Here is a 13145-nt window from a genome sequence, read left to right as displayed (position 1 = left end):
GACCTCAAGTGATCCACCCGCCTCAGCCTCTCAAAGTGTTGGGATTACAGGTGTAAGCCACTGTGCCTGGCCAAAGAATCTTAAGGAACCATTCTTAATGTTAGTTTTTTTCAGGTTTCTGATGATACTACACAGGCCAAGAGTGACAAAGCCTGAGACTGGGCACCCGATAGGTATCCTGCCACTTGGCAGTTCTTAAGTCACTCTTCTCATTTCATCCTTACCACAATCCATGAAGACTGTAAGCTGGAGACCTCTTCATCAGACCGGATGAAGAAATGAGGCACAGTGAGAGTGAGGCAAGAGTCCAGTCACAGGCACACCCGGAGTATGCACTATAAAGGCCCCCTCCAGGGGCTATTTTCTCCCTAAGCTCATGTGACCTTTGCAGCTGGCAGGGTGAGGAGAAACAAATGGTTGGACTTTAATGCTCTGGAGCCCAGGGCGCTGGAAGATGGTGGCAGAGAAGAGTCCTAACAGTTCAGCCCTGGGGAACAGAGGTGGGGGTGGTGGCAACTCAAGAGAAGTAATTATGCCAATGAACTGGCTGCTGATTTGTTGGTCTTCACCAATGGAAACTTGGCTCCAGTACAGCTAATCTCCTGCTAGTCCTAGAATTCAGCCGAGGGCACTGGGATAGCTTTAGAATGGCTAAACCAAGCTTGTCCAACTCGTGGCCCAGGACAGCTTTGAATGCAGCCCAACACAAACTCATAAACTTCCTCAAAACACTGAATTTTCTTTTCTTTTCTTTTTTTTTTTAAAGCTCATCAGCTGTCATTAGTGTTAAGTGCATTTTATGTGTGGCCCAAGACAATTCTTCTTCCAATGTGACTGAGGGAGGCCAAAAGATTGGACAACCCTGAGCTAAAGGGAACCAGAAAAAGAGGAAAGATCTATTTCCTCTGGTAACATTTATCAATAATGCCACACCGAAACACTCACAGATAAAACAGTCTCTTTTGTTAGTCATTATTTTCTTAAGAATGAGTTCCAGCTGTGCAGACTTTCTCTTCCGTGGAGAAAAAAGTCTTAGAAATGCTTTTAAAATTTCTAAAGACATTTTCTCCTAATAAAGCTTCTTCAGCTATAAAGAAAACACAGAATTTCACCTTGTTAAGAAGTTCTTTCAATTCTTCCTGAGTTTTCACTATCTTCTTCCAATGTTCAATCTGCTCATCTTTGACATGCTTCTCTTGTAACCTAAGAGAGACAATATGTATAATCTGGTCTCAAAGCCAACTTTGCAAAGTAAGACAGGTGCCCATCAAAAACCTTTAAGGGCATCAAGGCCCACTGAAACTTCTAATACTTAGGAACAAGAAAGTTGGCTAGTGGGAAATTATTTCCTAGGCTATGTTAAATACAGTATAATACTATAAAAGCAATGAATTTTAGAAGTGAAAGGGACCTTAAGGGATCATATAATTATTTCAAATAATTTTTAATTTTGGATTCAATGGTTTCACACGAAATTAAGTAAAAACTAGCTCAAATAAGACTTGCAGAAAAACTTAAAATGTAAATGGCAAATCTTTACACATGGAACTCACTATACAATAAGCACTATCAAAGTACTTACTGAATGACAACTTCCAATGCCTGGCCAAGGGACACAGGCTTATTATTGAGGACATTGAAGTCTAGTTGATGACTAAGGTAAGATGTAGCTTCTAGCAACCGGTTAAACTCTTGCTCTACCATTTCATCTTTCTCTTTAGGAACCTGAAAATCCGAAGTATAGCAGAGTTGGTCCTTATAAAACTAAACATATCCATCCATGAAAACACAAATGCTCTATAGTTTATAAAAGTCAAAATATGTATCTCAAAGGGGAAACCTTTGAGCACAATGATTCAAATTTTCTTTTCTATGAAGTGGTCAAATCCATTTAAATGAGATATGAAATGTTTGGGCCCTGACAATTTCCTCTTCTCCCACTTCTGCCCTCAGAGCTGGGACTCCACCCTCTATTAACAGCCACAAGATTCACACTGGTGCTAACTGAAGTCACATGGAGCACAAGTGGCACTGAGCTGACATGCATTAAGTTGAGCTGGCTAACATGCAAACAACACACTAGAAAAGCCCCAGAGAACAAAAACTATGCCAACAAATCTGAGGACCTTCCAAGAATAAGGGCAGGATGGGAAAATAAGAAGCCCAAGGTATCTGCTTCCCCTCAAAGATGAATCTCAGGTGGGAGGAGGGAAAAGAGAAATGAAATTCATGGCTACTAATAAGAACATACTAGCACTTTTGTTCTTTTGCACAGTAATAATATTTTATGGCACCAGTAAGTTCAGAATTGAATGTACAAAGCTCTTAAGAGAGTCTATGAGTAAATGAAGGACCAGAAGGTCTGGCTCCTCATTGATGTGGATGAAGCAAACAGAATGCAAAGCAGATCATCAAGCTGGAAGACCATGATCCTAAGCCATGCTGTGTGCCTGCCTACCGATAACATCAGTTAGTTCACAAGCATCCCTCTGCTACTGCTTAATTCAGCCCCAAAGTAAACTGTATATGCAATCCTATTGTTGAATTCATGGCAGAAGTGAGAGAAAGAAAAAATATGTTTAAGGCAAGCATTGCTTGTTATAAGCTGGGCTGGTATCAGCTGGGAAATGTGATTCAAAACACAGAATTTCACTACACAGTCAACCTAAAATTGGTAACACAAAAATAAAACATGGAAGTAAATTCTAGTAAACACTAAGACTCAGGAGGAGCAACCTTTTACAATCAGAGATAACTGACTGTTGACAAGACCATCCCAATAATATTCTACCTCTCATTTGAAACTCCACAGTTTTTCCACTTCCCAACTCAACAGATGATTTTGAACCCTGGCCTCTGCTCCTTCATTGATCACACAAGTCATTCTATGAGATAAGCCAATGTGTGGCAGAAAGAATCTGGCAAGAAGGGCAATCTGCTTCCAAAAAGAAAGAGGACTGCAACTCTCCTTTGAACTGTAAATATGACAGACACCATAACTGATTTAATCAAAATCACATTCAAAGCAGTAAGTTCCAAAAGACTATACATGGGAGAGATCAGGGTGTCTTTATAATTAAAGAATTACCCTTAGCCTAAAGAAAATCTAAATCTCTAAAAATATTCTGGTTCGTGTTAAATGAGGCAGAGAATCAGGCTTTGGATGCTTGGTGCCATTTATATCAGGAAGGTACCTAGGACTGGTGGATCAAAAACCTCTGACCTATTACTCATTCAACTCAACGGTCAAAAAAGAGCTTACTTTTATTACACAGCTATGAGAGCTGATGGAAGAGACAGACCCTTTGGTCAGGAATTTCATTTACTTTCTCAGCTACTTTTCCTCACTGATGTGATATGTGATGGTCATACAGAGCGACTCAAACAATGCCGAAATTTTGCTCAGAAACGTGCTACTTCTAGTGCAAATCCTGCAATGATGCTACAAAAGATGGTTCTGGAAATCTAAATTTGGTTCTTCTTTCAAAAAGGAAACAATTACATTTCAATGTGAAATCCAGGTAGTTATGAGACCTTAATTCATCACAGATGCAATGCGTATGACTGATTTTCTTGGAGTATAAAAGTGGTATTTCTATGTGTTGCTTCTAAAATGCCTAGCAAGAGGATGCTACAGCAGCAAGAGGGACTACTAGATCACATATGCCTCTACAATAGGGCAGAATATGTCAATACACAAGTGTGCAAATGGTACAGATTAAAGCTCTTCCAGTGTCAACTGGATGGGTTGCTTCAGACAAGCTTTAATCTTTGCAACTAGGATGACAATCACATAGGGAAGTTCATACTGAAAAAGTACACAGCACTCAGGCTCAGTAACTGGGGTCCAGGGTGTGTGGTAGAGAAATATTTAAAGGGACACTGTCAAGGTTAGAGGGACCAAATTTGACCTCTGTTTCCTCCCTCTGTTTGCTGAGCAGCCCACTGGATTCATTACACTTTCCCCCTTAGTCCACCCACACCACCCACAAAAAACCTAATGTTTTACACGCGCTTTCAATGACAAAAACTCAAATGGCACCAGCCCAACATATAGGCGCAACTCTACAACAACAAACCAGTGTGAATGTATGATGGAGAGGATCTTTGAAAGGAAAAGATTTAGGTTTCAAGCTTTTAATGGGTTATTGTAAACAGTGAGGAAAATGATTTAAAAAATTATGAAAAAAATACCTTGACAGTGTCCTTTTAACCAGTGCAGCAGAGAGAGAAATAAACTGTAAATAACAGCCCAACAGCCACGTCAAGTTTAGTTTTGTATGACAGCAATAAAATCAAGGCTTTAAACACATAGCATGACAGAAGCATTCTGTTAGCTCAGAAGCTGCAACCACCAGAGAAATAAGGAACAGATAGTACAGAGACTAAATGGGAAAGTCAAGGCATAGAAATGGCCAAAAGAAAGGCAGTTAAAAAAAGGCGGGGGAGTGAGGGGGAAGTGTCAAAAAGCAGTGAGGAATAAAGCAAAACTCAAAAGAGGAAAGGAAAAACACAGAACAGTAACAACAACAACAACAACAAAATCAAACAAACAAAACCCAAACCAAAAGATCGCTGCCACATTTGACTGACACCAGATGACAGGACTGCATCTCCGGTGCACCATTCCAACCCGAGGCTCAGTTGTATGAGACTATGTGAGATTGTCAGCCACCAGGCCCCATCCATTTTCCACCTAAGCAATTACAGAAATATTGCAAGTGCAGCCAGGGATAGCTCTGAAACCTGGCTTTTTTCCCCCCACTAACATTAAAATTTCACTTGGAAATTAAAGGAATATTTGGAAAATAATACATAAAATGCTTGTCCCTTAGGAGATCAATACTGACTGGGAGAAAACCAAAATGTGTTTTTAATACCTTTAAATCAGAATCATTTCTAAAAACAAGCTAGTTAGAAATATTCTATTTAACATACCCAGACAATAAACGGAACTAACAAATGACCACCCTGACAACCCCAAACTACCCATACTTTAAGTCATTTATTTCCCCTTGATGAGAATCCTTGGATTCTATTAGTTCTACAAATTATTATGGAACAACAACAACAAAATGGAATTGAAATATTGGCAATCGCTAAACATAGGTCACAATAATTTAAATCTTACCTGACTATTCTAATCTAGATCCTTAACTTGTATCCCGAGAAAGAAACTCAACGAATGATTACAATGGGTTTTAAGTACCACATTAGAAGGCAGGTGGATTTCCACACTGCAACACAGTGAGAACTTGTAACAGCAAACTAAAAAGCATTTTTGGAAAAAGGACCAATAATGTAAGAGCCTTCTATCTAAGAAGCAAACAAAATGGACATCACTTTAAACAGATTTTGACTGACTTTTTGAAACCATTTATTTCTCTATGAAAGGCTCCAGGTAAATAGTTCCTTCAAGACTAAGAGAATTTGAAGAATCTCATTGTTCCAAATAGGTTCAATCCTGATTGTCTTGGTCTTGTAGATTATATGGACTATCTCTAAATGTGTCCAGGGGAAGGGAAGCCTGTGTGTCTACCCCATGCAGAATGTGGGAAAGCCAAACACCTTTCTGGACAAGGTCCCTGATCCTGCAAGAAGTAATCTCAAAGGAATAAGGACAGCTCTCTTTAGTTCTACCTCTGGTTTCATTCTAACAAGCTCTTTGGGTCTTCAAAAACATTTTACACCTATCTTACTTCCAGTCTTCATAAACTCTCCAGCAGCAGAGCAGAATGGAGTTAAATGCAGCAACGTACACTAGGTAATGAAAGGTCTGAGATTTAGCCAGAGAAATCCCCAGAAAGAATCAGAAAAAAGCAGTAATTGCCAAATCTGACTAGTGGAGGCCACAGCCAATCTCCACCTCCCCATTCCATGCCATCGAGCACTTCTAGAATGATGGTGAAGCAGAAGATTAAGATTAGTTCATTTGGTAAAACCTGGAAGAAGAAATTTACTTCTGAAGAGTCTCTAATTCAGATTCTCCTCAACAGCCAAGGGAAATGAGATACAGCTATTATCCCTACAGGGGGAATATATCCTTTAATGCAAATAAAATTCAACGTGATTCTAGGCTGGGTGCAGTGTCTCTTATCTATAAATCCCAGCACCTTGGGAGGCTGAAGCAGGAGGATCACTTGAGTCCAGGAGTTTGAGACCAGCCTGGGCAATATAGTGAGACTCCATTTCTACAAAAAATTCTTTTAAAGTAGCCAGGTGTAAGGGTGTGTGCCTGTGGTCCCAGCTACTCAGGAGGCTGAGATGGGAGATCACTTTAGCCCAGGAGGGCAAGGCCACAGTGAGCCATGTTTGTGCCACTGCACTCCAGCCTGGGCGACACTGCAAGATCTTCCTGTCTCCGAAACAAAATAATCAATGTGATTCTATAGAGACTGTTGTCTCCCCCAACTCCCACCCCATAAGGAATCTTTTTGACTTCCTTAAAGCAGTGATTAGAGTGTATGGAAAAGGCACACACAACATGTCTAAGTAGTTCTCTCTAGCAGTTTTTAGTCCAGTAAATTCTTGTTAAATGAATAAAAACAGTTTGGAAAAGCAAAGTCAGTATTATAACTATAATTAAGAGGACAAAAACTATTTGCAACTTCAGGACCATTAAAGGAAGGCATGAGATTTTCACATTTATAAACAAGCATGGATTGGCAGTAATGATTTTAAAGGGCAGAGAAAGACTGTCATAAAGATATTGAAAATGTTTCTTCAAAGGAAGAAAACCAAAAAGGCCAACAGGTCTGTGTCAAAAGTGTACTAACCTAAGCACCACTGTATAAGAACACAAATGAAAACTGGCTAAGTTATGATAGATACCTAATACACCTATAGTTAATGGTCTTTGTAAGAGACCTGACACCCATTACTTTTCACATGTTGTCTGTCATTCTCTTAACAGCTGAGCCATTCCCAAGAAGAAAATCAAAGCTCAGTTTTTCAAAGTAGTTACTGGACCCTCTGGATCTTACCTGGTAACCACACACACACACACACACACACACACACACAATGACCAGACACCTTGTGATACAGAATGCTACAGTACTGTGGGAATTTGATTAAGATACCCTAAAAAAAAAAGTAAAGCCCATGAGTTACTAGCTGGTGTACAGGAGATGCAGAAAACATTCAGAGCCATTTCCACTGTCTCCCCGACCAATCATGTTTTCAGTCCCCTCAGCAGAGACCAGCAAAATGTTCCCTGAAATAGGAATTACCCTATTTCCCAACCTTCTCCATGTCCAGTTAAAGCTGTTACTGATGACAGCATAGGTCAGAGTATAACTCCATCACCAATCAACTGAAGGCAGCTGCTATACTAGCTCTGATTGTTTTATAGGCTTAAGGTAGTGGAGATCCCTTCTATTTAGAGGGATATGCTTAGTATCCCTACATTATTTTATATCTCTATATTATATCCATCATATTAATATATTAACTAGGGAAGTCCTTGTTCTAGTCATCCAAAGCCATAAAATAAATGTCCCTTGTCAAAAACAAACACAGAAACTCAATATACTAGCTACAAACATAGGAGAGAGAACAGAGAGGTCAACTTTTTTAGGGATTCTTGTGATTGTGATTAAAACAATGACATAAAATAAAAATCACTTGCTATATGATTTCTTTTCCTACAGCAGCAAAATGTCTGGGTATGGAGATATGTCCTTAAGACATTATTACTAGTGATACAACTCTGAGTAACTTTCTGGCCTTCTACAGGATGACATCATTAATTTCTATATACTAACAACAGAACCAACAAGTCACTCTTTTTTTGACTGAAGCTGTCCACAAAGCATGCAGAAACAGAACCAACCCCATTTCATCCAACAGTTTACTAAAGAAAAATCAATGACTGAATGAATTTTTACTTTAGGTAGGCCTTGCTGGCTCCTGGAGTAACTACTGAAACAAAGCTCTCAGAGAAGGAGACTCAGCTGATGTCGTCACACAGGCAGTTAGAAAGAGGTGCATACACTCACCTCACCCCATCTTCCCTGAAATGTCAGTAGGCTGTAGTCAAACAAGTATGGGAATCTGAACCAGAACACCAGGCAATGGATTCTGGTTCTTCAACTTACTGATTATGATAACCTTAGGCAAACACACGTGTGAGCTTTAGTTTCTTCTCCTGCAATAAGAGAATAAAGCTACTGACCTATAAGCTTTAGTTTCTTCTCCCGCAATAACAGAATAAAGCTACTGACCTCTCTTTAGATTGCTAAAGCCATGAAACGTATTTGTAATTATAAGCATAAATTAGTGGGGCTCTTTGTACTTGTCCTATAAGCTTGTTCAAAAGCTAGTTTAGGCCAGGCACAGTGGCTCACGCTGGTAATCCTAGCACTTTGGGAGGCTAAGGTGGGTGGATCACCTGAGGTCAGGAGTTCAAGACCAGTCTGGCCAACATGGAGAAACCCCATCTCTACTAAAAATACAAAAAAATTAGCCAGGCGTGGTGGGGCACGTCTGTAATCCCAGCTACTCAGGATGCTGAGGCAGGAGAATTACTTGAGCCCGGAAGGCGGAGGTTGCGGTGAGCCAAGACTGTGCCACTGCACTCCAGCCTGGGTGATAGAGCAAGACTCTGTCTCAAAAAAAAAATAAAAAATAAAAATAAAAAAAGCTAGTTTACTAGTCAATAGTTTTCCATTCTTACTCTGAGACAGACAACTGGAGACAGCAGTACAGAAACACTAGCATGCCTTATGTTTGATTAACTAAGGCAAGCATAACTCAAAGCTGCAAAGAATCCATTCCCAAATTTGAGAATGGTTTAAAATATTCCTTATCACTTGGCTACTGCACCAGATATAAATGTATCAACTTAGAAAAATCCTACACATATCAGAGTTGAATGACAACTACTAATTTCATTGGGAAAAATATCCTTGCATTCAAAATGCTGAAAATCACACACAAGGTTAACAACTGTTTACAGTGCTACTCAAAGGGCTGGTCCTAGTAAGATGTGGATAAATCAATGTACCACTTTCTTCACTGAGAGTTTTGCTACCAGGAAAAAAAAAAATCACCAACTGAATTAACAGTGTGGTTAGCAGTGTAATTTCTTTATTTCATCCCACACTGGTAATCAACAGTTAGTTCACAGACTGGCAGCCAGTGCAGGCCCCACCTGAGGACAGCAGTGGTACAGAAACAAATGTTTTAAAAAATGCGCTAAAGCTCATCTAATACCAAGAAAGCAGTCCATTTCTCTGGATATCTCTACTAGAAAAAACTTCTCTCTTTACTGTTAGAAAGAATTAATGAACCTGCTCTACATTCAGAAAAGTCTAAAGAAAAAGATGGTGTCTCAATGATCAGTGATTAATCTTTACTGTGGACTCGTGTCACTTCTTGATGACTGTAATAGCCACTCTGGAGCCTTGCTCCTCCTCACCTCGATTCTGTACTTATCACCTACTATTAATACTATACTTTCAACGCCGACTTAATCATGTCATTTCCCCTGTTCTCAAACCTCTCAAGTTCCAACTACAATCAAGCCTACCAAGTAACATCCGCTACAACATGGCCCCACCCTAAATTTTCTATCTTCCTACCCTCACTGGTATAATTCCATCCTCCTTTACAGACTTATCAGCTTAGACTTAAGCCTCCTCTGCCTGCAAAGCTTTTCCCTTCCATAAACCCATGTTGAAATCCTGATTTGCCATTCACAAATGTTCTTCTTCCCTCCAGATCTCTTAGTGCCCCTTCCCTCACACCTTCATACATTCTCTTGCCACCTTGGTTCTTCCACAGCAATTTGCTCTTCTATCTAATCCTTGGCTTTCACTTTATGTTACTGGTGTTAATATATTTACGGATGTTATGTTTGTGATTTGCTTTAAAATACTCCAGACTTCCCCTGGACTCAAAAGTGCAGGAATGGGACAGATAAAACAAGATTGGGAAAACAGGTTCGCTACAGTACTCTTTCTACTTCTGTCCATGTTTTTAAATTTTCATAATAAAAAGTTGGGAAAAAAGAATTATTTCTGTACAAGTACCACTATAGCAGGGACTATCTTATTCATCTCTATATCCTTTACAGATCTTGGTAGAATAAGAGAAGTTTACTCAATTGTTGAGTTAATCTCTACTTCATCCTTTCTCTCTCATTCTGCTCAGTTTATTCTGCAAGAAGCCTCCTGTTACCCACCCCACCCAAGTACTGGTGGGAAATTTGGACCATGATGGTGGGGATGGAAACCAAAGCATTCCCTGAGAGTCTGCCCTTCTCTTGATAGGAACCCCATAAAGCCTTAAGGTAGATAGGAATAAGTGAGGATGTTCCTTGAGACATATCACACAAAATTCAAGAGTTGGGATCCTACCACTTTTAGTAACAGTAGCTAAACCCATTGTATACACAGGAAATCGCCCTTTTCCCCAAATATAAAGAAAGATAGTATGTGCTTATATCCTGAGAAGTGTGGGCTCTCATCTTGATAAAGGGAATCACTAAAATTTCTGCTAAATACAAACTTGAATTTCACTCACTTTAAAAAATTAGGACTGACTGACATAATTTAAGCCTATCTTAAAATCGTTAAACTGTGCAATTCCCCATACATTTCATCAGTTCCATGCTACAGTCATACTAAGTATAGGAAGCTCCTATGCCTCTGGTCAACAAATATACTTTAGCCTATCTAAGCATATGGGTAAGTACCACCATTTGGCTATTAGCCCATCAAAAATATTAGCCTATAAACACAAAACTGAAGTCATAAAGAACACATGGAGCTAAAGCACATGATGGAAGGCACAATACAAAAAAAACGAAGAATCAGGTTTCAATTCCACAAGTCCCTTGGAGTAAGGGGCCACAGCCAAATAAAAAGATTAACTGTCTAGCTAGCCTTCATTAAATATCTAAAGATAAATGTTTTTTTTTTTTTTTGAGACAGAGTCTTGCTCTGTCGCCCAGGCTGGAGTGCAGTGCAGTGGCGGGATCTCAGCTCACTGCAAGCTCCGCCTCCCGGGTTCACGCCATTCTCCTGCCTCAGCCTCCTGAGTAGCTGGGACCACAGGCACCCGCCACCTCGCCCGGCTAATTTTTTGTATTTTTAGTAGAGACGGGGTTTCGCCGTGTTAGCCAGGATGGTCTCGATCTCCTGACCTCGTGATCCGCCCGTCTCGGCCTCCCAAAGTGCTGGGATTACAGGCTTGAGCCACCGCGCCCGGCCAATAAATGTTAAACAGACAGGTAAATGTGTATACATACAATAATCCCTTCTTACATAGCTCAGAGTTAAGAAACAACCAGAATAACGTCACATCATCTCTACCCTCAGTTTATATATATACACCTCTGTATGTGTATATATGTATTCGCTCATCCATACCATTCTCCTAAAATTGTTTTCAACTGAACCAAAGAAATGTTGAAAGTTCTGTTTGTCCTTGACTTACAGCTTGTCCGTTGGCTTCATAAAGTGGGCATTTTTGCTTGATCTTGGCCAGTTCCATATTTACTTGTTTGCTGACCACAGCCATAGGATTCCCTCCTAGAAAAAACTCAAGCAATTAAACTCAATAGACCTACGAAGAGAGAACAAAAATCTCACAGTAAAAAATATTTTTACTCAAAAAATGCTCAAAAGCTTACAGTATGTAAATTATTTATCAAAAAAGCACCCCAAGTAAAAATATGTACGATAAACATGAAGAGTGCAAAAAAATTACCCATAATCCCACTAATTAACATTTTATTACAGATTCTTCTAGATTTTAAGTGTATAAAATTACAGACACACACAAAAGGATCATAGTAAGTACTGTTTTATAATCTCTTTTCAACTTAGCAATATATTGTTTTACGCTAATACGGAGCTACACGATTTTCAGTGGCTGTATATTGCTCATGGTATAATATTCTAATCTGGCCGGGCGCGGTGGCTCAAGCCTGTAATCCCAGCACTTTGGGAGGCCGAGACGGGCGGATCACGAGGTCAGGAGATCGAGACCATCCTGGCTAACACAGTGAAACCCCGTCTCTACTAAAAATACAAAAACTAGCCGGGCGAGGTGGCGGGCGCCTGTAGTCCCAGCTACTCGGGAGGCTGAGGCGGGAGAATGGCGCAAACCCGGGAGGCGGAGCTTGCAGTGAGCTGAGATCGGGCCACTGCACTCCAGTCCGGGCGACAGAGCGAGACTCCGCCTCAAAAAAAAAAAAAAAAAAAAAAAAAAAAAAAAAAAAAAAAAAAAAAAAAAAAAAATTCTAATCTGTGGTTTCTAATATTCTGCTATGAAAAACAATGCCAGGGATAGGCAAGCTGGCTAATGCCCATATAGGATTATGGTGGTAATCCTAGCACTTTGGGAGGCCATGGGGTGGGTGGATCACCTGAGGTCAGGAGTTCGAGACCAGTGCTGTAATCCCAGCACTTTGGGAGGATCGCTTGAGCCCAGGAATTCAGATCAGCCTGGCAATATAGTGAGACCTCATCTCTACAAAGAATTAAAAATTAACCAAGCATGGTGGCATATGCCTGTACTCCAAACTATTAGGGAGGCTGAGGTGAGAGGATCCCTTGAGCATGGAAGGCAAAGGTTGCAGTGAGCTGAGATCATGCCACTGCAATCCAGCCTGGGCAAAAGAGCGAGACCACGTCTCAAAACAAACAAAAACAATGCCACGTTAATCATGAGATCAGGAGATCAAGACCATCCTGGCCAACATGGTGAAACCTCGCCTCTACTAAAATACAAAACATTAGCTGGGCATGGTGGACATGGTGGTATGTGCCTGTAGTCTTAGCTACTCGGGAGGCTGAGGCAGGGGAACTGCTTGAACCCATGAGGGGACTGCAGTGAGTGGAGATCACGCCACTGCACTCCAGACTGGGTGACAGAGTGAGACTTTGTCTCACACACACACACACACACACAAAAAGCTTCAAACACATTATCTACTTATCTTCATAGGATAATTTCCTAGAACTAGAAAAAGGTACTCTAGGTCAAAAGATACGTACAATTTACATTTTCCACATACTGCTATACCTCTCACTAACAGAAGATAACTATTCTAAACCAATACACTTTAAAATTGCATCTCTGGCTTTAAATTTTTTTTTATTTTATGAGTCTCAGACCATGCACTATAGGACAAA

The 13145-nt window shown here is 40.2% G+C and overlaps 1 protein-coding gene across 2 annotated transcripts in view; it reads right to left on the bottom strand.

Annotated features, from left to right (window-relative positions):
• Positions 1–13145, bottom strand: part of KDM1A (lysine demethylase 1A) — a 66547-nt gene that overhangs the window by 13648 nt on the left and 39754 nt on the right. For both annotated transcript variants that reach the window (XM_010364365.2, XM_010364366.2), the window contains 3 exons: positions 11443–11537; positions 1583–1725; positions 1113–1203 (listed from right to left, as the gene is read on the bottom strand). In XM_010364365.2, coding sequence (XP_010362667.1) covers positions 1113–1203; positions 1583–1725; positions 11443–11537 — 329 coding nt within the window. The remainder of the gene's footprint in view (positions 1–1112; positions 1204–1582; positions 1726–11442; positions 11538–13145) is intronic.

This window comes from Rhinopithecus roxellana, chromosome 12 (genome assembly GCF_007565055.1).
Source record: "Rhinopithecus roxellana isolate Shanxi Qingling chromosome 12, ASM756505v1, whole genome shotgun sequence".
Lineage (NCBI taxonomy): Eukaryota > Metazoa > Chordata > Mammalia > Primates > Cercopithecidae > Rhinopithecus > Rhinopithecus roxellana.
This window is presented reverse-complemented; position numbering and strand designations above follow the sequence as displayed.